This window comes from Cladophialophora bantiana (genome assembly GCF_000835475.1).
Source record: "Cladophialophora bantiana CBS 173.52 unplaced genomic scaffold supercont1.10, whole genome shotgun sequence".
Classification (NCBI taxonomy): Eukaryota; Fungi; Ascomycota; class Eurotiomycetes; order Chaetothyriales; family Herpotrichiellaceae; genus Cladophialophora; species Cladophialophora bantiana.
In genome coordinates this window covers 752,964-775,365 of record NW_015971584.1, presented here as the reverse complement: position 1 = coordinate 775,365, position 22,402 = coordinate 752,964, and the positions used below count along the sequence as shown (strand labels likewise).

Here is a 22,402-nt window from a genome sequence, read left to right as displayed (position 1 = left end):
GAGCGCTGGGGGCCCTTCTGTGTGAAATCCTATGTGGTAGCATTGTCGTCGTCACAGGCTCAGGAGGGTTGTTTGTCGTCGAAAAGGGAAAGTCCTGGGAGGGAAAGGGGCAAGCAAACTCTTCGAGGTACTTCGTAGATTTGTCAACTGTCGAGGCTGATTGATTAAACTTGCTTTTCTTTGGGTGGATTCTGCTCTCCGTACTAATACATACGAGTGAGAACGGTAAACCTGGCCCCGCCCTGCAGGGTTCCCTATTCCCTATTCCCTATTCCCTGTTCCCAAGACCTCTCACGGGACTCGGTCGCTTTTTCCATGTTGGGCAACAAGGTATGCACGATCCAATATAATCAAGTCACTCCGTTTTCGCCCAACCAAGTCATACATCATCACTCGCAACACCATTCCGTACTCAACAATCAACCAACCAATCAATCAACCCAGGGCTGTGGGACTTGGAAGAGCAAGCAGCCCGGTGCCGTTCGTGCTCTCTGATTCAGATCAGAACCTACCATCCAATTCGGCTTCTCCACGCCTTCTCAGGTCCTCGTAGAACTCCACACCTTTGAACCCATGTCTCTCTTTGCACACTTTCCAACCTTGGCGTCTCAATTTGTCGATTTGCTCCTTCTTGACTTTGTCTCGTGGATCTTGCCCAAGAGAGCCATGGTTATGGCCTCGGCCATTTCCCACAAGGTTGCTGCTTCGGCCTGCACATGTGGATCCCGAAGTGAACTTCGATTTTGATGAAGGAGGAGCGACCTCAACAGACCAGAAGCTCGCAAGGCGGTGCTTCGGCCCCAAAGACCTGGCGGCGCTCCTCTCGCCTTGAATTTTCTGCACGCGACCAATTTCCCCATCTACATAAGCAATATGCTTCCTCAGCTGACCTCGGAAATCCGCTAGGTGCGTGTTGTAGCGCGTTAGCGCAGTCGAAGCGCAAGAGGCGAGGTACGCTTCGAGATGTTCATTGTGTGGGTCGGGACTGAACGCGTCGCGAATCATTCGAAAGCGTGGGGATGTGACGCCAGGGGAAGGGGTGCTAGCTTCGAATCCGTAGACTTGTTCTTGCAGGGGCGGTTGCGCTGTTGCTAGTGGGGATGAGGGGGTTAAGGGTAGGACTCCTTCAAAGCGTGCGATGAGGGTCTGGACTGCAGTTTTGCGCATCAGTGGATCTTGGATGATGCGGGTGCCTTGGGCTTTAAAGTCGGACTTGTGGTTAAATGGGAGAGGAGGAAGTGGTCGGGTATTGTCATTGCTATCAGGTCGCGGCGGGCAAGCGCGTTTGGGATTCCGGCTGAATAGAGGTGATGGTACTAGATCTTCTTGCAGTACTTGTCTGGAGCTGGCGCTGCGGTCGAGTCGAGATTCGCCCGGAGCTGGCGTAGCTGGGTGTTCCGAAGGGTTACATTTTGAAGTTCCTTCTTGTGAGTCGATGTGGGCATGTGGCGCCGAGTTTCTTTGGTATGTGTGCTTTTGCGGCGATAATGCACTGCACTCTTGAACAAATCTTCCGTTTGAGATGGCGCTTTCTGTCGAGTAGACGCTGCTAGACGAAACGGAGAGTGGAATCTCTGTGACCCAGCCATCCGCGGACATCCCTTTGCGACTTGCGGGTGGCGTTCTGTTGACAGGAGGGGAAGGGGACCTAAATTCAGGTGCGACAGGTGAGTCTTCCGACGGCTCGTAACTTCCTCCTTCTGTCGATACATAGGACAAAGGAAGCCATTTCAGAGCCAGATTGAAACTCTCCCTCGCCGAATCCAAGAACTGAAGTTTATTGCCTGAAAGGTTGTGCGCAATCAGCCCCATTGACTCGTAGGACATGGCATGGTAAAACCAAAGGAAGGTCTTTTGCAGGGCGTGAATCTTGACGCGGTCAGAGATCTGAAACCCTTTGAAGTTACATACGGGAAAAGTGACATACCTCCGACGTCTGCAACTGTTCACAGAGAGAAATGCACTGCTTGTAGCGATGCGCGTAAAATAGGACCTGCACCTCGACAAGCTCGGCCTTGTGACAAGAGATTCTCGTGTCTCTGCCGTAAGGCCACTTGATAGGTATTGGGGACATCTCCATCTTTGAAGAACTGGCCGAATCTATAGTATGAAAGATTCTTTAGGGAAGAGGGCATCACGTTGGCGGTTAAGATATGGAAAGCTTGCCTGCCTGAATATTGCCGGACCCGTTCTCGAGGAGCTCAGAGCCGGGCTCATATGAATACTAGGTAAGACGCATGATCTAAGGGCCATAAAAATCTCAGCTCTCGAACATGCATAGATTGCTTCGTCTCCTGCCCACACGGAGAGAAGGGAGCGAAAAGAGTCGGTAATGCCGTACGCAAAACTTGAACGCCGCAGACAGAGGAATGGCTTTAAGAGGGTCAAGAGTTTTCTTCGCCGTGAATATCGGAAATATGTATTTTATGGGCCTCATGATCCTTCGGAGTCCCGCAAAATTTCTCGATTGAAGATCAGTGTCTGCATCTTGTCATACTGACTTTTCAGTGGAAGTTTCAGGAGCTAGGAGTTTGTAGTCTCGAAGTGGCCGGTCAGTTGTGCAACTTGGTGACCACGCTGGACATCTCAAAGAGATTGCGGCGCAGCGATGAGCCCGTCATCGACCATGTCATCAAGTTGGGCTCTAACCCAGTCCCGTCCTTTACCCTGGTCATGCTGGACAGCGGTGGAGGCGATATCAACCTGCGTCTGAAAAGCCTGAGCAACGATCGCCCTCAGCTGCGATACGGCTTTCTGCTCTGTGTCCTGATAGAGCTTGCTAGCATTGCGATAAAAGGTCTCTGCGTTCTTCAGTAGCTGGGGGCCATTCGCAATGGCCGCGTGATAAGATGTCGGCGGCAGTCCTAACTGATGTTGTAGAAGAGAGCAATTCCCACGGATGAAATGTGTCTCGGCAAGGTCCTCAGGGAGAGGACCAGAAACTTTTGATGCTGTAGCCATATTGGCTATTGCTGCGGCCAGGGCACTCCACCGCATGGACGCGTAGGAGACGGCGTTGGAGGGCTCACCGTCGGCAAGGCCGGTGTTGAATGCAATTAGACTATTCGCGTTAGCTAGCAGGGCAGGAAAACTCCTTTCCAGGTCAAGTTCAGCCACCTGAAATGCTTCATCTCGCTCTCGTTTGTACGTGGTTGGATCAACTGAGCCCAAGAGGTAGCCTGCTTTCAACAATTCAGATGCAAGATTTGCCCGAGCGAGAGCAACTTCTTGTAGTCTCTCAGGCTCAGCATCCTGAAGAAGCGGTGGCAGCTTTGTCTTGACCAATTTTGAAGAATATTCTTCGATATAAGCCAAGCTAGAGATGGGGATGGAGTCTGAGGAACTCAAAAAGCTGCTGAGAGTAGTGAGAGTGCCAAGTTGTGCAAGAATTGTGTCAACGAGGGTATCTTTTGTCACTGGTTCCACAACCGAAAACCATTGGTCTTCAGTGCCAGTTGTGGGGGAAGCGGCATTGCCCTCATCGTTCACGTCGGTGATGGGTTCAGCTGAATTTTCTGATGCAACTTGGGCGGCCGCTTCGTTCTGCTGTTGCGTATATTCATCGAATTTGAACTCTTGAATGCTCAAGCAACGATTCTGTAGTTCCAAGGCTTCTTCAAGTAGTTGCAGGACATCCTGATCAGCGTGATTGGGATCTCTGGCATATACTTCGGCAATGGCTGTCAGAACTTGGGCGGTATTGAACAAGGTGTCGGGATTGTCCTGGTCTAGAGTAAGGGCGTAGCGATGCGCCTCCAATGCCTGCTCCAAAACCTCAAGAAGAGGCCGTTGCAAATGTGGCACGAGAAGAGGATGCGTTGCAATTTCAAGCAGGACTCTTGCTCTGGTCGAAGGTCAGCCTTGTGGTAGAAGCGAGGATTCGATTGGCCGACAGACTTATTGTACGCAAGATCAATGCTGGCGGGGAAGGTTTGCAACCCCTGGTCATATACCTCGATGGCTCTGGAAAAGAAGCGCATCGACTTGACGGCATCTCCAGCCCTCCATTTCCCTGCAGCTTCTTCAAAGTCCACGCCAGCTAAAACGGGGATCAGCCTCACCAGCCATTTCGCCTTGACCGACCGCGAGGGTGGTTGTTCATGCGACCACGTACCTGCCTGAAAATCGTCGGCGGTCTCTAGAGCCTGTGTGATTTATTAATATCGATCGGCCAGAGAGGGTTTGGTCCATGTCACCTGTTCTGCTTTCTTTTTCGACTTTGATTGTTTGAGGAACGCCTTGGGCTTAGACATGGTGAGGTCCACGGCAAGGCAGGGCGTCGCAGCACACAGCCAGCGCTATTTGAAGCTACTGCTTCGGGAGGGGCTCGTACCGGACATGGCCCTGTAATCGTGGTCAGCTGGTTCCGGGCGGGCAAGTGACGGACTAAGACGAAAGGGAATTAAGGCAAGAAGATGGAAACTCGTTTGACCCAAGCTTCGTGGGATGTCCCGACCTGATGTCGCACAGTCAGGTTGTTTGGCCTGAGTGGCAGACGAGAGCAGAGGCCAACCAAAGACAGGGCGAAGCTAGCCTTGGAGTGTGAATTGACGGTGGCACGAATTGGAGATCGAGACCGGCCTGAAAACTCTGATTCGGCGGAGCGAGGCGGATTGAATTGGGACAGAGTGGAAGCCGAAACGCACAGAGAAGAAGAAACTGCGAGGACGGCGAGAGGGTTTGTCGCCGACGGGTGCGCCCCGCCCCCCCTTCTACGGAATATTACGAACACCTAACGAGTATTGGTGCCAATAGAGTGTCCCTCAACTTCCAAGCCTACCTAGTAGCACAAGCCCCCAAACCCTCAACACCCCCCTGGTCTTCGACTCTAGGCCAGGTGCCGGGTGCCGGGTGCCGCCTGCGGTTGCACTCCTGGCTCGCTGGGTGCCTGCAACGCACGCCCCGTGTCCCCCTCGTACCTGGACCTGTGGTAAGTATTCACAGCTATGCCGCACCGAGGAACAGCCCACTACCACCACTGTTAGCCTGCGAACATGCCCCCTCTGGTTCCCATTTCGGGGGCTCACCCTCTACAAGTCATTGAAGTCAGGCGCAACAAGACTCCATTCTTGACTTCCAGGCTGTGTGCTGCGAGATACTATTACTGTCACATATATGTGCTCCGTACCGAGTAGACAGATTTGGTATGGAGATGGACCTAGGCCCCATTCTCATCCTCATCGTCATCTCATTCTCTGATGCAGAACTGCTGAATCGGTCCTGATGCCCGCGACGAAATCCCTCCGTAGCTAAAATTTATCCAACCCTCGCCTCGAAGCCAACGTCCGACCAATTACTGTTCCTGATTCAGGCCAACCTCAGCTTCAACTTCGAACCACTACCACCTCGATCCCTTCCAGTTCCCTCCTCGCGCCTGGTCCTTTCTGTCTTCGCAATCACACTGCCGCTGAGAGTCGCTCATGGGATCAGAGACGTGTACCGGATACACTGCATGACACAACCGCACATGATGGATATCTGATCAATGACATCTTACCCACCATCTCGAGTTTGCTCGCACTGAACCTACCTACCAAGCTCCCTCACGGGCCACAAGACCGAAGTTCGACCCTCCTCTACCTACCTCATACCATCATCCCGAGCCCTAGAAGTGCCAGGACCTCCCAGCCGAATCCTTCTCGTCCCACACCCACTCTACAGTCGCCAGCCGACGACTCGGCGCCAACCTCGAGACGATACCCTGGTCAATGCCCACGCCATTGTCTGCCTACTGCAAGCTCACTGCAAGTCTGTGAAAAACCATACCCACGCCATTCCCCCCAAGGACCACAAAGACGCACAACCCCGCTGGGTGGAGCCCAGACTCTCGAAAAGCGAAAAGCCTACATACTCCGACTTTGCAATCTGCACTGGTACTGAACATGGTGGGCGTTTGACTGCTACCATCGCCGACCTCGAATTTGCCCTTTTCAGTGCATTTGTCCAACGTACCACGGCCTTGCCTCTTTTCCATTCGTTCTTCAACGAGGCTGCGCTGCGTCTGTTCGCTGAAACTCAGCCATCGCCGGCTTGATCTTTTCGGCGTCGCGATCGCTTTTCCGGCCAAATCTTTAGTGGGCTGCTCCTATCTCGCCCGGCCTCAGAAATGAACCTACTTTGACCCGTCGTGTCTTCCATCCACCACCTCCCGCAGCCCACCTGCGGGCTTAACACCCTCGCCATCCTCAGTCTCGAGGATGACTCAACAAGAGCGCGAGCAGAATGTCGTATGGGCTCAAGATATGCAAGATGACGGTATGGTGGCTGGGGTTGGCGACGAAGATTTTACAAAGTTCCTCGACCTCGACAACGACTTCCAACACTATGCCGCCATGAACAACGGCCACTCCGGCCTCGATACTCCCATGGGTCGTCTGGGATTTGGGAACAGCGCCGCCGATCTGAATTACACTGGGGTCGAGCAGATGGGAATCCATGTGACGTCGACCAGCGACCCTGTCGGTTATCGCAACCAGCTACCCACGGATCACGCCTACGCCGCCCGATTCCCGCCATATCAGCAAGTGCAGATGCCGGCCCAGTACCACGTTCCTCCCACGCCTGTGAGCGCCGAAATGCATCCCGGGAAATATGCGCAACAGATGGGAGGCAATGGACAGATTCTGTTCGACCACCAGCAGGTAATGTGGTAGCCAGACACAATACAAAGATCCTCCTCTTACTGATGATTTTCCAGGTGTCGTTCACTCCACTGGTCTCTCCGGCGCAAACTCCAATGGACGGCGGGTTCGCCATGTCCGATTATGGGCTGGCAGACGAATTTTTCAGCCCGTTGACGTCTCCTGCGATTGAAGCACAGGCAGCCTTTAGCTCGACTGGCACTACCGCCTCCCCTGTCGACCTCAACGATTTGAGCGCCGCTGGAAAACCCGTCGCGGCTGGGACGAAGCGCCCTCGACGCAAAGGCAGCAATGCTGCTCGCGCGCCTGCCGCTCGAAGTGTGAAGCAGTCTCCTGCGATGAAGCCTCAGCCGCGCCGCCGACATCCTTCGTTGACTTCATTGCCCATAGATAAAATCCGAAGCATGCTTCCTCAGGGTGCGCTAGGTTCAACACTCCATCCATCGGCGCCCAACAGCGCTGTGCTTCAAGGGAGCGACGATTCGGTTTCGCCGGAACCTTTGTCCGAGGCCACGATGAGGCCTCCTCCCGTGCCTCACCCGGGCAAGTCGCCGCAGTCGATGGTGATTGCTCAGAGTGCGCAGTCCGCTAACCCGGTCACTCCTGCCACATTGATGAGGATGCCCAGTAACCAGTCAGTTGCCATGAAGCAAATGGAGCACGATGGTCCCCTCCAAGGCGCAGATGAGCCTATGGAGGACATCATGTTACCTGCGGCTGCGGCGTCTGCGACCGCCCCGCAAGGGTTGCAAACTGTGGACATTGGCAAAAGTTCGGTCTCTGGCGAGAACACTCCTACTCTTTCCGCCAAATCCGCCAAGATTAGCGCCGCAAGCACCCCCAGAAGTGCACTGACAAGGGCGACATCGCAAGAGACATTTGCGAAACCTGGGAAGATTGAAAGCCGTGGAGGAGGTCGCGCCAGCAAGAAGCGCCAGAGCACGTCTTCTGCGACAATTTCTCCTGCGCTGCGGCCAAAAATCTCTCCTAGTATCAGCCCATTAGCTCCTGCAACTGGTAAGTCTCAAATCAGATGCGGACAGATACGTGATAGGCTGACCGTTCTAGGTCCAGGCATGTCACATCTTTCAGCTGAAACAAGTGCATTATATCTTGCGTCCAAGTCAAATTACCAGAACATACTAGAGGGCACGCACCTACCAGGAGTTTCGTATCCCGAAACCTTGGCCGAGAATCTGACGTCGAAACGAACCTCACACAAAATCGCGGAGCAGGGTCGCCGAAATCGGATCAATCTCGCATTGAAAGAGATCGAGGCCCTCCTGCCCCCGTCCATCCTTGTGGCCAACAGTAAGAAAGAGAAACCTCCCAAAGACGAGAACGAGGACGGGGAGACATCTGCGACTGCGACGGCGGCCGCCAAAACCCCCGCACCTGGACAGGGTACGAGCAAGGCAAGCACGGTTGAAATGGCCATTGTCTACATTAAAAGCTTGCAAAGCGAATTGAAAGAGACCAAAGAACGGCTGGAGGCAGCCGAGAAGAAAGTTGCCGAAGCCAGTAACAGGGAGAGCAGTGCAGAGAGCCAAGGCACTTCGGAAGCACAGGGCGGATAGCCAGAACGACCCCAGAGGTCTTGGTTACGGCTTAATGGCGTGATGGGTTTACGAGTTTCAGACAACAACGAAGAAAATTCACCCAGAGGACAGCAGGAGTTGAATGTTTACCACGGACATGAGAAATGGGAGTATAGAAATGGCTAATTTTGTGACATATGAGAATCGATAGATAGCTGTGATTCTACCAAACCATCTTGCACATCACATGGCGGCTGGGTGGGAGGGTCTTTGCTTACAGAGTGTTATAACATGCATTGGCACAGCACTCTTAGCATGCTGATTAAAAAGGCCATGTCAATACCAAAAAATGATTCTGTTACCACTACAAGTGCATTGGTGTTCTACCTACGGTTGCTTGTAGCAGAACGGGTTCTGATGTTCGGCGGAGAGCTGTTCGAGGGCCGAACTCTGTGGAAGGTACGAGGGCAGACTGGTGACCCATCAAGGCTGCAAGATTCGAGAAGGCTCGCCAGGCTGCCTTGCCAGCCTTTGCAGCCTATGGTGGCCAGGCAACGCCTTGCTAGTGGCCCCATTTAAGCGTTGGTCTTTGTCTGACGGAAACACTTAGCACCAGCTGGCGCTTGGGAGTTGTTGACGACGTTGGTTGAAGAAGAAGCATATCGTTACTTGCGGATGAGAATCATTAGGGAGGGGCCTGAATGATGAGAATGTAGCAGTAGTGCTCTTATGATTCTACCTGAATAGAACAATCACTGCTCGGCGAATGTTCAATATCCAGGGAGGGGTAGCCTTGCTGGCCTTTCTGTCAGACGGGCTCTTTTGCTGTCTGGCAAATGCTTATTCAGGGTTTGTGGGCCGCCTAGTGGGCCATTGTCTTGGCAAACCTCCCTGTGGGGGCTGTCAGTGCAGAGGAAAAAAGAACCATATGGAAGCTCTCCAGGTTTCACTGCGGCTAAGTTTATAAGGCATAAACACTTTCCAGCCTTCTCTTCTTCCATCAGACCATCACACAGAAATTTTCTTCTTCTCCTGCTCCCGCTTCATAGGACAGTCTGCTCATCTGTCTCTTTAACTCGACCACACTGCTTCTGTGAGTTCCACCTCCCCTCATACCTGCTCGCATTGACCCAGCGCTACGTCCCTCACCTTTCCCTGCCTTCTTCCATTGCGACGCTACCAGCAGCAACGCGCACTGCCCTCGACTTTGGTCCGCTCAAATATCATCTTTGTTTCACTTGCACTGACTGTCCTTCTCCCACAGATTTTCTCCTTTGCACACAAGACCGCAGCAATGGCCTCTGAAAGCTTCGAGTTTCAGGCTGAAATCTCCCAACTCCTCTCCCTCATCATTAACACCGTCTACTCCAACAAAGAGATCTTTCTGCGAGAACTGATCTCCAATGCCTCGGATGCCCTCGACAAGATCCGATATGAGGCCCTCTCAGATCCGAGCAAATTGGACTCTGGCAAGGACCTCAGAATCGACATCATCCCAGACAAGGAGTCTAAGACCCTCACCATCCGCGATACTGGTATTGGAATGACCAAGGCCGTAAGCTCAAGTCGCCCATTCTGACAGAGCGGCGTCATGACTAACGTTTCAATAGGATCTCGTCAACAACCTTGGTACCATTGCTCGATCTGGTACTAAGCAGTTCATGGAAGCCTTGACTGCTGGTGCCGATATCTCCATGATCGGTCAATTTGGTGTCGGTTTCTACTCGGCCTACTTGGTTGCCGATAAGGTCACCGTCGTATCAAAACACAATGACGACGAACAATACATCTGGGAGTCCAGCGCAGGTGGTACCTTCACCATCACCCACGATGAGAAAGGCGAGCCGCTTGGCCGTGGCACCAAGATCATTCTCCACCTCAAGGACGAGCAGACTGACTACTTGAATGAGTCCAAGATCAAGGAGGTCGTCAAGAAGCACTCAGAATTCATCTCCTACCCCATCTATCTCCACGTTTTGAAGGAGACCGAGAAGGAGGTTCCTGACGAGGAGGCCGAAGAGGTGGAGGAAGACGAAGAGAAGAAGGCCAAAATTGAAGAAGTTGACGAAGACGAAGAGAAAGAGAAGAAGCCTAAGACAAAGAAGGTCAAGGAGTCCAAGATTGAAGAGGAAGAACTCAACAAGACCAAGCCAATCTGGACCCGCAACCCCTCCGACATTACTCAAGAAGAGTACGCTTCCTTCTACAAGTCCCTGTCTAACGACTGGGAAGATCACTTAGCGGTGAAGCACTTCTCCGTCGAGGGTCAGCTCGAATTCCGCGCCATTCTCTTCGTCCCCAAGCGTGCTCCATTCGATCTCTTCGAGACCAAGAAGACCAAGAACAACATCAAGCTCTATGTCCGACGTGTCTTCATTACCGACGATGCTACTGACTTGATCCCTGAGTGGCTTGGCTTCATCAAGGGCGTCGTTGACTCTGAAGATCTCCCTCTCAACTTGTCACGTGAAACCCTTCAACAGAACAAGATCATGAAGGTCATCAAGAAGAACATTGTCAAGAAGTGCCTTGAACTCTTCAATGAGATCGCGGAAGATCGTGAACAGTTCGACAAGTTCTACTCTGCTTTCAGCAAGAACATCAAGCTCGGCATCCACGAAGACTCCCAGAACCGCCAGGCTCTTGCCAAGCTCCTCCGATTCCAGTCCACCAAGTCTGGCGAAGAGGCTACCTCGCTCACCGACTATGTCACCCGTATGCAAGAGCACCAGAAGCAGATCTACTACATCACTGGCGAATCCATCAAGGCCGTGCAAAAGTCTCCATTCCTTGATTCACTTAAGGAGAAGAACTTCGAGGTCTTGTTCTTGGTTGACCCGATTGATGAGTATGCCATGACCCAGCTCAAGGAGTTCGATGGCAAGAAGCTTGTTGATATTACCAAGGACTTCGAGATGGAGGAGACTGATGAGGAGAAGAAGGAGCGCGAAAAGGAAGAAAAGGAGTTCGAGGGTCTCGCCAAGAGCCTCAAGAACATCCTCGGCGATAAGGTCGAGAAGGTTGTTGTGTCTCACAAGCTTGTCGGCTCTCCTTGCGCCATCCGAACCGGTCAATTCGGTTGGTCCGCCAACATGGAGCGTATCATGAAGGCCCAGGCACTGCGTGACACGTCCATGTCCTCGTACATGTCCTCCAAGAAGACGTTCGAAATCTCACCAAAGTCGCCAATCATCCGTGAGCTCAAGAAGAAGGTTGAGACCGACGGCGAGAACGATCGCACCGTCAAATCAATCACCCAGCTTCTCTTCGAGACCTCTCTGCTCGTCTCCGGTTTCACCATTGAGGAGCCAGCCAGCTTTGCCGAGCGCATTCACAAGCTCGTCTCTCTCGGCCTGAACGTGGATGAGGAAGCAGAGACGACCGAGGAGAAGGCCGCTGAAGAGGCCCCTGCCGCTGAGGGTGCTGGCGAGAGCGCCATGGAAGAGGTCGACTAGACAGTTCCTACGCACGGCATAGATGTTCCATTGACGAGATCTCATTCTTGAGCGATTGTCTTCGTGGTCATCCCTATTGGCGTTCGGTGTCAGTCGGACGTGGGTACTCTTGCCATTGTTTTTTCTCAGCGATATCCCGGCAATGAGTGAAATGGTTTGGAAGACAAGTGGTAGAAGGGATTGCAACGACAACCAAAAAGCGGTAGGGCATTAATGGAAGTAAAACAGGTTAAGCAGCGAGCATATCTTGATGTGGTCACAGCTTCCTGTATTCCATAGTTCGAATTGATGGCATGATTCAATGAAAGCGTCGAAAACATTCTTCCTGTTCAGTCCTACAAAGAGCCGTAGATTTCTTGCGTCAAAGTCCCTCGTGTATTGGTTGGCTGAGAAGACGGGATCTTGTGCCAAGCGACCTGTCGTAGGTTTGGACCCCGTGGAGGGTTTTCTCCAAAAGGAAATCCGAAAATCGCAAATGGAACATGCTGTCCACTCTGCCGCAGCCTCGCCCTCACCCTCTCTATCTCCAAGTTTGACAGATCGACAACTCACGAGAACAATGTCGCTGTCTGTTACTATGATACGCCTTAACGCGTTATAGTCTGTTGGGTTTCCTCCTCTACCTCTTCTCGGTTCCTCTTCCCAGAGGCGCAGTCCGCTCCCTTTCAGCCTCCACTGTGTTCCAACCTACTCTATCAATCTATCAGAAGATCTAACCTTCTCGACGAGTGACACTGAAGAGATCCATCAGCCACACCATAAACCATCATGGCTCTTAAATCGCGGTTTCACCGGCTAGATGCGTTCACAAAGACCGTCGAAGATGCGCGGGTGCGGACAACTTCTGGCGGGATCGTGACGATCGCCTCAATCCTTATTATCTTCTATTTGATCTGGGGAGAGTGGAATGAATACAGAAAAATCCTAGTCATGCCGGAGTTGATTGTGGACAAAGGGCGAGGTAAGCACAACATCATTTGGTGGTCTGGAATTGCAGCTGCCCTCTAGAGGAGTGTCAAGAGATATGGTATGGCCCATGCTGATGCGAGATTTTTATATTTGCAGGTGAGAAGATGGAGATTCACCTCAACATCTCCTTCCCCCGGATCCCTTGCGAACTGCTCACCCTCGACGTAATGGACGTGTCCGGCGAGCAACAGACGGGCGTCGTCCATGGCGTCAACAAAGTGCGACTCTCTTCCGTCGCCGAAGGTTCCAAGATCATTGACACGACCGCCCTAATCCTACACAATCAGCAAGATAATGCCGTCCACTTGGATCCCGATTACTGCGGCTCCTGCTACTCGGCTCCTGCACCGGCCAACGCAACAAAACCTGGCTGCTGTAACACATGTGATGAAGTGCGCGAAGCCTACGCATCCAACAGCTGGGCGTTCGGACGGGGCGAAGGCGTGGAACAGTGTGAGCGCGAAGGATATGGTGAAAGACTTGATGCACAACGCTCGGAGGGGTGCCGCATTGAAGGTGTCATTCGCGTGAACAAGGTCGTGGGGAACTTCCACATCGCGCCCGGTCGCAGCTTTTCGAATGGAAACATGCACGTGCACGACTTGAATAATTACCTCGACACTCCTGTGGAGGGCGGACACACATTTACACACGAGATCCACTCGCTGAGATTTGGACCGCAGTTGAGTGATGATGATATGGGAGTGACGGCGAAATGGAGTGATCATCACCATTCGAATCCGTTAGACGGAGTGAAGCAGGAGACGGAAGAGCCAGGATATAACTTCATGTATTTCATCAAGGTGGTGAGCACGAGTTATTTGCCGCTCGGATGGGATGAGGATCGGAGCATGAAACAACACTCGTCTCTCGCAGACCTGATACCGCTAGGCATGCAAGGCAAGGGTGCCGGAAGCCAGGGCTCGATCGAGACGCATCAGTACTCTGTCACATCACACAAGAGGTCTCTGAGCGGTGGAAACGATGCTGCCGAGGGACACAAGGAAAGACTCCACGCGCATGGAGGAATTCCCGGCGTCTTCTTCAGCTACGACATCTCTCCGATGAAGGTGATTAATCGTGAAGCAAGGCCGAAGACCTTTGCCAACTTTTTGACGGGTGTTTGTGCGGTGGTGGGGGGCACGCTGACGGTGGCCGCAGCGATCGATAGGGGCTTGTATGAGGGGAGCACTAGGTTGAAGAAGGTTCACCAGGGCTGAGATAGAAAGAATGGAACGATCTTTGAGAGGGAAAAGATGACGGGCTCCGTTTTGGGCATCTAGCACGGGCGTTTGTAGGGTACAATTCTTGGGCGGTCATGGTAGACCGTGGGTCTGTGTATTATATGGGCCAGGGAATGATTGGGCTTCCTTATTTGGAAGCTTCGAACCAAAAAGACGTCTCCGAATATGTAGCCAGTTTCGGGGCCAACCTCGTCCTCCACCGAGTCCTCTCACGCCTGTCCCTCCGTGTACAGTCAGATGAACCTAGATCTCGCGAAGATTACAATATCGTCAGCGAATCCAACTCGGCAGAACATTCTCAACCAAAGACAAAGGCAAAGGCAAACGGGAAGACAGGAGAAAAAGCAGAGCTAGACAGATCCGTGCAGTTCTTTTTCTTCCCCTTTCGTCGTTTTGCCATTTTGTGTTTCAGAAGAACCCAGTTCTAAGCACCGACGCTGGCAAGAACCCCCATCCCCGAAAGGACCACATTTGACGATGCGCCTGGGGTGGGGGTTGTTTTCTTGCACCGTCCTTTTCCGGCTCTTCCTAATGCCGTGAAGGTTTCTTGTGGTCATCATATTTGGGAGGAACGAAAGGGAGAAAAAGACATTTGTAGAGCCGAAAGAACCTAAGGAACGTACCTCATCGATGACGACGGCTGGGGGATGTACTACGTACTGATGAAATATTTATGTTAGCAAGCACAGTCCCGAAGCCTTCGTGTTCATTTCATCGCGAGAGATTCGGGAGGGCTGGGTCTGCTCAAGGATGAGACAGGAAGAGTTGATATGAAGTAATAGTCCGTAGTCTGTGCAACCATTGCTGTGTACCGAGTACGAAGTGAATTTATTTAATTATCGAAAGTTTTTTGAGTTTTTGCTGCTGGACAATTGCGCCTTGCCTGTTCTGGAAAGGAGCCACATCACTCCAGAGGATCTAGCCTGTTTCGGCTCTTGTCAACACCACTGGTTCGGTGTGCCCTTGGTACGAGGCATTTACTTCTTGATGGTGATTACTACACTTCTTGCTTCCGTATCTGCTTGAGAATGTCGCTCCGCGGTGGTGTTGAGGAAATCAGAGCATGCTTCAGCCGTCCCCTAAGAAAAATTTCAGGCCAGTAGTCTCTGTCGGCAGAGGTGGTGTCTACACACGTCAACCCCGTCATCCCGAGCAGAGAGGCCCTTTGAGCTCTGTGGGTCACCATCAACGAGCTTACGGCACGGAGTTCCTAGAACCATCTCGAGAAAGCTAGTCAATATTTATGCCGGCGCTTTAGCCAGATCCCATCGGGAGGGAAGGAAGACTTGTCTAAGGATACTATGGTGGTAGGAAAGTCGTCGCTGATTAGGCTGGTGTGTGCTCGAGACGAGAAGATGACCCTCATCTCTTGGTCAACAACAAGAAGGGCTGGCGCTTGGGATAGCATGTATATTCAACATAGCGATTTCGCCGCTTAGGATCGCGGGACAAGGCCCGCAGCGGTCCACCCCGGTCCTTGTCTTCTCGCTGCATCCAAGAAAGGGTCCGGCCACAAACCTGAAGCGATATGGAGCTTGCACGGAAGGTCCTGGCAAGGGTCGTATCCTGACTCGGCCTCTGTGCGTTATGTAGAGCAACGACATGGCGTATTGAGTATTGCAGGGAGGACAATACCTTGTGGTACGGTTTCGGCCGATGACCCCGCCCCAAGGCTTGACCAACACTTCAAGTTGCCTAGGTCCAGCCGAACAACCGGCGAGCAGTGGAGGGAAGATCCCCCCAATGCACTCAAGGAAGCGAGGTACATCTCACTCCATGGGCGCTAAACCATTTCTATAAATACGAACATCAGGTTGCCTATTATCGAAGCAGCAGGCAGACATACTCGTACGGAGTAATACCTTGCGAACGCAAAGCAGCTTTTGCTGACAGCCGAGACTTTTGGCGGAGAAGAATATAGAACCCGCTTCACTGAGGTTGACAACTCTACCAACTCGACTAGAATTGCAATCCACGTTAAGAGCAGTTGCGTCCCATAGACCCCGCCACCATGAATGGACATTTAGATGCATCCAGGCTTAAAGACCAGTCGATCATTGTCACAGGTACTGCTGCATCCATGCGTTTCGAATCATCAAACGGCTGACAGAAAGCAACAAGGGGGTGCTTCAGGCATAGGGCTTGCAGCCGTCACACGATTTGCAGAAGGAGGGGCCTACGTGACCATCGCAGACGTTCAAGATGCTGCTGGGAACAAGGCTGCTGCCGATCTAAACGCCCAAGGCTGCCATGTCTCCTTCGTCCACTGTGACACGACCGATTGGGAATCAAGCGTGGCTGCGTTCAAACACGCTGCTTCTTTCGGCCCGAGCAAGTCCCTGCACGTCGCTGTCTTGAACGCCGGTATAGGAGGCGACAGGGGTAGCCTCACAGATCAAGTCTTTGCAGCACCTGAGCCTTCATTGGACCCCGACGTTGTCCCAACGCGTCCAACGCGAAAAGCGGCTGCTGTGAATTTCTTGGGGGTATATGACAATTGCTGGTTGGCCTTGCATTATATGCGTCTGCCTTCGGAAGTCGACCCAACAGGTGCACCGCACAAGTCAATAATCATGACTGCTTCTTTGGCAGCTTATGCCGACATGCCGAACTCTTCGGATTACAATGCATCAAAGTGTGAGTATACGTCTTCTTTGCAACGAGGAAGCACGGACGTGTGAGATGGGATGATTGCCGCATCAACAGGTGGTCATCACTTACCCGGCTAGTCCATGAGATTGCAAGACTCTCCTCATCAGCAGCCCTCTATGACCTGCTCTAGGGCCACAGCTTATTCCTCGAACCACATGAGAATTTTCAAACTAACTCTGGCTATTAGTTGCCGTCCGAGGTCTTTTCCGAGGGCTCCGGCACACAACTGCTGCGCTAAATGTCCGCGTTAATCTGCTCGCACCCTACTGGATCAACACCCCTCTCGTGCAGTCTGCGTTACCAGTATTGGCATCGAGGGGCGTGACGCCAGGTCACGGAATGACGTGGGCAAGTATCGATCATGTAGTCGATGCCATGGTTAGATCCGCCACTGACCCAAGCGTCGGCGGTGTAGCTTGGGGTATCTGGCCAGAAGGTTACTTTGATATGGGAGATGATGAGGCTGGAGGTTGGGCAGGCGATCACTTGAGGGAGCATTGGAAAATCCAGAGGGAAAGGGGCGACAACATGCTGTGAGACCAACGGGCGCCCTCTGCCGTCGACATAATGGTTCCGTTTCAGGAGATGATAGCTTCTTCCGGCCGTCCTTTTAGTGCTTCCACCTCTTTTGGCTACTAGACACAGTAGAGAAGTGTATGTGAAGGCCTGAGCGAATACGTGGTTAGTATAGCACTCTCTAGAACATATATGGAAGAACTGTGTTCAAATATTAGAGTACACAAACACGGAAAGAGAGAGCAACATTGAGGGTAGAGCAATATCTCGGTCGGTCAACAGAAAAACCATCATTTCAAAAGACGGCGGGAAAACTTCGGTTAAATCGAGCAACGCGTCGAGGCGTCAAAATGGTGGCATTTCCACATACGACCTCCGACATAGACGTCCGTTTCTATACCTTCGCACTTCGAGTGCCTGTCTTTCGGCTATAGCCTTGTTCGCCCCGACTTCCTAATTTTATCCAAGGCATGCGCAAGATCGCCGGCCAGGCGAACATCTTGCGTAGTTCCAGCCCCCGTTCTCGCAGCCCATATGCCGGTCAATGGCGTTCAGCAAGAGGTGGATTTGCTAGATTCAGGTAACCATAATTTCGGTGGCCAGATGGTCCTTGCTTGTGCTGACGGCCGGGAGACGATTATGATCCTATAGATCACCTCAATCAGATATTCTCACACCCTTCCACGCTGTCATCTGTCAGCCAGACCTTCGAAATCCTCCAAGCGTATCAAGATGACCTCGACGACGAGATTGAGGCTCTCGAAGACGAGCGGATCCAGTCGAATGCGGAATGCCTCCAGCGCATGGAAACTTCAAAGGCCGAGCTGGCGGAACTCTTCCAACGCATCGAGAGCGTACGGGAGCGAGCATTGCAGACGGAACGCAACATCACCGAGATGACGGCGGATATCAAGCAGTTGGACAACACAAAGAAGAACCTCACACTGTCGATGACTGCACTGAAGAGACTTCAGATGTTGACGACGGCCTATGAACAGCTACGAGCCATGAGCAAGACGAGGCAATACAGAGAATGTGCGCAACTCCTGCAAGCGGTGATCCAGCTCATGGCGCATTTCAAATCCTACCGGTCGATCGACCAGATCGCGACGCTGAGCAGGAATGTAGCAGGCATACAAAGGGAGTTGCTTGAACAGGTGTGCGAAGACTTTGAGATTACCTTCACCAAAGAAGAAGTGGCCCAGAAACGAGGCTTGCTCCATGAGGCGTGTCTGGTGGTCGATGCACTCGGCGATTCCGCCAGGTCAAGGTTGACCACCTGGTATTGCAACACGCAACTGCGGCAGTATCGGCATATCTTCAAGGGGGATCAAGAGGCAGGGTCGCTGGACAACATTGATCGCAGGTATGCATGGTTTAAAAAGACGCTGAAAATATACGACGAGGAACATGCCGCGATCTTCCCTTCGCATTGGCGAGTCAACGAAATCCTCGCCAACGTCTTTGCCGAAGGAACGCGGGAAGACTATAAAACCATCTTATCACGAACCACCCGCAATGGACAGACGATCGATGTCAAACTGTTATTATCATGTTTGCAAGAAACTCTGGAATTTGAGCACGGCCTGGAAAGAAGATTCAATCAAACGTCAAGAACATCAATCGATACAATGGCATCGACTAGTGACACTCCAGTTTTCGGCCAGCCCATCTCGGACGCTTTCGAACCGTATCTGAGTCTGTGGGTGGAAGCACAGGATAAAGAACTCGCGAGCTTGATACCGCAATATAGGCAGCGACCGACCAAACTTTCAGATGAGGAGTTCTCCTCGCAACAGGTCATTACTTCGTCGACCGAGTTGTTCAACTTTTATCGACACTCCCTTGCGCAATGTGCGAAGCTTTCCACAGGACAGCCTTTACTCGATTTGTCCAAGGTATTTGGCCGCTATCTTGACCAATACGCTCAGCAGGTCCTGCTGTTCTATATTTCCGAGAAGCCAACAGGCGGCACACCCTCTCGAATACCAACAGTGGAAGACGTAATCTTAGTTCTCAACACGGCGGATTACTGTTTCCATACATCAAATTCTCTGGAAGAGAAGATCAAAAGTCGCATAGATGACGTGCTGAAGGACAAGGTCGACTTGCAAAGCCAAGCAGATGCCTTCATGGGGATAGCTAGCGCAGCAGTCCGAGGCTTGGTGCGTCGTGTGGAGGTCGACCTGGAACCCAGCTGGCGCGAGATGCGCAATACATCCTGGTCAAAGATTGAAATCGGTGAACACCAAAGCCCCTATATCAAAGGGTTGGAGAATCGGATCAGGAACCGCTCCAATGAGATCTTAGGTATGCTTCATAAACAGCAGTATGCGCGAGCCTTCGCGGACAATCTCGTTGAGCTGTTTGCATCAACGTATATTGCCAATATTGCTCAGTGCAAACCAATCTCTGAGGGCGGAGCCGAGCAGATGTTGCTCGACACTCTCGATCTCAAGAACACCCTGAGCCAGATACTTCCAGGAACTCCCCCGCCACTCTTCCTCAAACGCGTCGCTGCTGCCTTTGGCAAGATTGAGCCGCTGCTGAAGACTCTGCAAGTCCGGCCGTCGCCTCCGGAGGCGCTCGTCCAAGCATACCTGATCCACATCGCGGACCTGTCAGAAGTTAACTTCCGCAAGATCCTCGAATTGAAAGGGATCCGCGGAAAGTCAGAACAAAATCACCTGGTTGAATTATTCCAAATGCACAAGTTCAGCCCAAGGTACAAGGATACATTGGTGGAGAAGTCGCCCTTGCTCACACCGTTGAATCTGTCTGCGTCCGCATCATCCACCGGGACTTCGGTAACGTCGGCAGCTGCTCTCCACAATCTATCTGCGTTAGGAAACTCGGCTGCAGCCTCGCTGAGTACAGCAAACATCTCATCGAACATGAAGTTTGATGCCTCTGGACTGGGAAATGCAATTATTGATCGATTCAGCAGTCCAAGTTTGGGAACGCCGCGAGATGGAGCAGCAAGTCCCCCGCCAGGCGCGCATGCTACAGGTGATGGAGTTTTCTCCAGTGCAGAGGCTGGGGCGAAGTTGAATGAGAATTTGAAAAACATAGGAAAGTTCTTCAAACGGGATCTGGGCGGATTCGGGGGTATAGGTCGATTTGGAAGTAGTAAAACCACGAGCCCTGCCCCTCCTGAAGATCGGTCAAGCAGTCGATAGGGTACCGGCTACGAAGCACCAAGGTCGATGGAAAGGTTAGTTGACGGGTTTCAATGGGTTCATAACTGCATATCCATTTGTGTGATCAATGCGAATGGGTCATTGTTAGCATGGAACATGGCTCGACGAGTCGATCCATTGTTTCTCCTTTATGAAAAGGGGCATAATGAGGCTGTGAGGCCAATGGGGGCAGCTGCCAACAAAAGGCATCTGCCAAGCTGCGTTTGCCGACCTTTCCGAATACAGGCTAGCGGAACCTCACGTGATGCTGCCTGACTGAGCTGCTGGATCTGGCGGCCTTTTGCTTGAGTCTTTGCCCTACAAAAAGTTCCTTGTTCCTCTCGAGCGACGCTGCCAGCGCTTGCTTGCAATTTGTTACTCGATTTATCTCTTCACATTTTCTTTGTCATTGAGACACCTTCACGCACTCGATCTTACTGGGACTCTTCAGTTTCTTCCGATATTCACCATTTTAACCCGTCTCTTGGAAATACCCTTGTCAAATAAGCCGCCACCTGCCGATCTACAAGCCACATCCCACCCAAAGCAGCCATTTACATGAGCATACACAGCCTTGTAGACATTCGTTGAGGAGCTGTCCTTGCCGAGACAGCCTCGAGGAGTTGCTGCAAGGACTCTACTCACGCGCACCATCAGCTCCCTCACTCGTTTAGCTCTTTGTCACGCTGCGAGACTGAATCTTTGAGTTCGATTGTTAAGACACGGACTATCTACGCCATTTGAGGCATCTCCTACAGATACAATCTCTTAACACTCGTCCACTTAGTCCTCTCGGGTCAGGGCGGTCACAATGGCATTCGGCAGAACCGGCGATTCGTCACAAGGCATTCAATCTGCAGCTACGCGCGACCTAGCCGTCAAGGGATGGACAAGTTCAAAACTAGCATCCACACCCGACCAGGGCATCGCCTCGCTGCTGGTATTTCTCCGCAAGAAATCTGGGGATCGCCAAATATTGTCAAACAAAGTCGTCGGTCGCGCCAACAATGTCCTCATTATCACCGTCTATGAAAACGACAAAGATCGATTTTACCATTTAAACAATTTCCAGTGGGCCGGCAGCACTCTCACTGTCGAAGACTCGAGACCTCCACCCAATCGATTTCAGCAAAATCAACCACATGACCGGTCTCAAAGTCATCAACCCTCATCTCAGCAATCTCAACCATCTAGAGGCACTTTTGGCCAGAATGGCACAACACTACATGGTCGTCACCAACAGCCGCCCAGCGGGCCTCGAGGAGGCGGAACCGCTCAATACAGTCAACCTCGAAATCCTCGCTTCGGTGCGCAAGACAACAAAAATGATCCGCTTACAAACGAAGTGGAAAATACCATGATCTCCGTCCTACGCAGACGCTACGACCCTTCCCTCAGACTCCTAAGTCTCAACGCCCTCGGTTCCGACGAAGAACTCCTACAAATTCCTGGCATAGTCGGTTCAGATCCAGCCAAGGTCTTCGAGGCCATCTTTACCATCTGCAAAACCAAAATTTTCGAGACCCCCAGCAAACGTGACGAGTCGGTCCAGAGCATTACCCTGAGCAATAACGGGTTTGAATCTGTCGAACAGATCATGTCTCTGTCGAGAACCTTTCCGCGCCTCCGAAATCTCGACCTCGGGCACAATAAACTCGCGAACATGGATTCGTTGAAGTTTTGGAAAAACCAGTTCCGAGACCTGGAGCATTTGATCCTGCAGGGCAATCCCGTCAACGAACTCCCAGACACATTACCGACACTACAGCAGTGGTATCCCAAGCTTAAATTGTTCAACAACCTCCCCGTCGGCAATCGGTCGACAACCCCAAATGTGCAGCAGCCGCCCTTTCAAGCACCGTCCCAGGTGGTACCGGTACCGGCCGGCCGCCCACAGCATCCCGAGATACCGGCAGACTCTTTATTCGGCGTTCCCCAAGCAGACAAGCCTGCGGAAATACTTGAACGCGAGAAGATGGGCCTACAGTTTAGTTTCGAGACGAAACTGCGGCTGGCCGCGGTGGAGGAGTGCCTGGCGGCCAACAACTGGAACTACGCTTTAGCCATGAAGAACTTCATGGAGCTCAAAGCGCAAGGCGCCATCCCGGCGGAGAAGTTTATACCTGGTGTTTAGGCAACCCTCTTGGACAATGGAGGTGATGTGGTTATTATGGACCTCGGGTGACTTTTAAAAATATTCTTATTGTC

General features: G+C 52.1%; 8 protein-coding genes across 8 annotated transcripts; 6 read left to right on the top strand and 2 right to left on the bottom strand.

Annotated features, from left to right (window-relative positions):
- Nucleotides 1–501: 501 nt before the first annotated feature.
- Nucleotides 502–2,080, bottom strand: Z519_07183 (uncharacterized protein; the record flags this gene model as incomplete). The annotated part of the gene is made up of 2 exons (XM_016764918.1): nt 502–1,869; nt 1,928–2,080. The coding sequence occupies 2 exons, from the start codon at nt 2,078–2,080 to the stop codon at nt 502–504; spliced, it is 1,521 nt and encodes a 506-aa protein (XP_016618868.1).
- A 506-nt stretch (nt 2,081–2,586) lies between these two features.
- Nucleotides 2,587–4,253, bottom strand: Z519_07182 (uncharacterized protein; the record flags this gene model as incomplete). Its single annotated transcript, XM_016764917.1, has 4 exons — nt 2,587–3,844; nt 3,898–4,039; nt 4,115–4,145; nt 4,197–4,253. 4 exons carry the CDS (start codon nt 4,251–4,253, stop codon nt 2,587–2,589), a joined length of 1,488 nt encoding a protein of 495 aa, XP_016618867.1.
- Nucleotides 4,254–6,197: 1,944 nt separating this feature from the next.
- Nucleotides 6,198–8,218, top strand: Z519_07181 (uncharacterized protein; the record flags this gene model as incomplete). Its single annotated transcript, XM_016764916.1, has 3 exons — nt 6,198–6,641; nt 6,698–7,658; nt 7,710–8,218. The coding sequence occupies 3 exons, from the start codon at nt 6,198–6,200 to the stop codon at nt 8,216–8,218; spliced, it is 1,914 nt and encodes a 637-aa protein (XP_016618866.1).
- A 1,255-nt stretch (nt 8,219–9,473) lies between these two features.
- Nucleotides 9,474–11,634, top strand: Z519_07180 (hsp90-like protein; the record flags this gene model as incomplete). Its single annotated transcript, XM_016764915.1, has 2 exons — nt 9,474–9,734; nt 9,790–11,634. The coding sequence occupies 2 exons, from the start codon at nt 9,474–9,476 to the stop codon at nt 11,632–11,634; spliced, it is 2,106 nt and encodes a 701-aa protein (XP_016618865.1).
- A 768-nt stretch (nt 11,635–12,402) lies between these two features.
- Z519_07179 (uncharacterized protein) lies at nt 12,403–13,823 on the top strand (the record flags this gene model as incomplete). Its single annotated transcript, XM_016764914.1, has 2 exons — nt 12,403–12,595; nt 12,700–13,823. 2 exons carry the CDS (start codon nt 12,403–12,405, stop codon nt 13,821–13,823), a joined length of 1,317 nt encoding a protein of 438 aa, XP_016618864.1.
- A 2,035-nt stretch (nt 13,824–15,858) lies between these two features.
- Z519_07178 (uncharacterized protein) lies at nt 15,859–17,036 on the top strand (the record flags this gene model as incomplete). The annotated part of the gene is made up of 3 exons (XM_016764913.1): nt 15,859–15,913; nt 15,969–16,484; nt 16,687–17,036. 3 exons carry the CDS (start codon nt 15,859–15,861, stop codon nt 17,034–17,036), a joined length of 921 nt encoding a protein of 306 aa, XP_016618863.1.
- Nucleotides 17,037–17,549: 513 nt separating this feature from the next.
- On the top strand, nt 17,550–20,194 carry Z519_07177 (uncharacterized protein; the record flags this gene model as incomplete). Its single annotated transcript, XM_016764912.1, has 2 exons — nt 17,550–17,595; nt 17,649–20,194. The coding sequence occupies 2 exons, from the start codon at nt 17,550–17,552 to the stop codon at nt 20,192–20,194; spliced, it is 2,592 nt and encodes an 863-aa protein (XP_016618862.1).
- An 811-nt stretch (nt 20,195–21,005) lies between these two features.
- Z519_07176 (uncharacterized protein) lies at nt 21,006–22,328 on the top strand (the record flags this gene model as incomplete). The annotated part of the gene is made up of 1 exon (XM_016764911.1): nt 21,006–22,328. One exon carries the CDS (start codon nt 21,006–21,008, stop codon nt 22,326–22,328), a length of 1,323 nt encoding a protein of 440 aa, XP_016618861.1.
- Between the last annotated feature and the right edge of the window lie 74 nt (nt 22,329–22,402).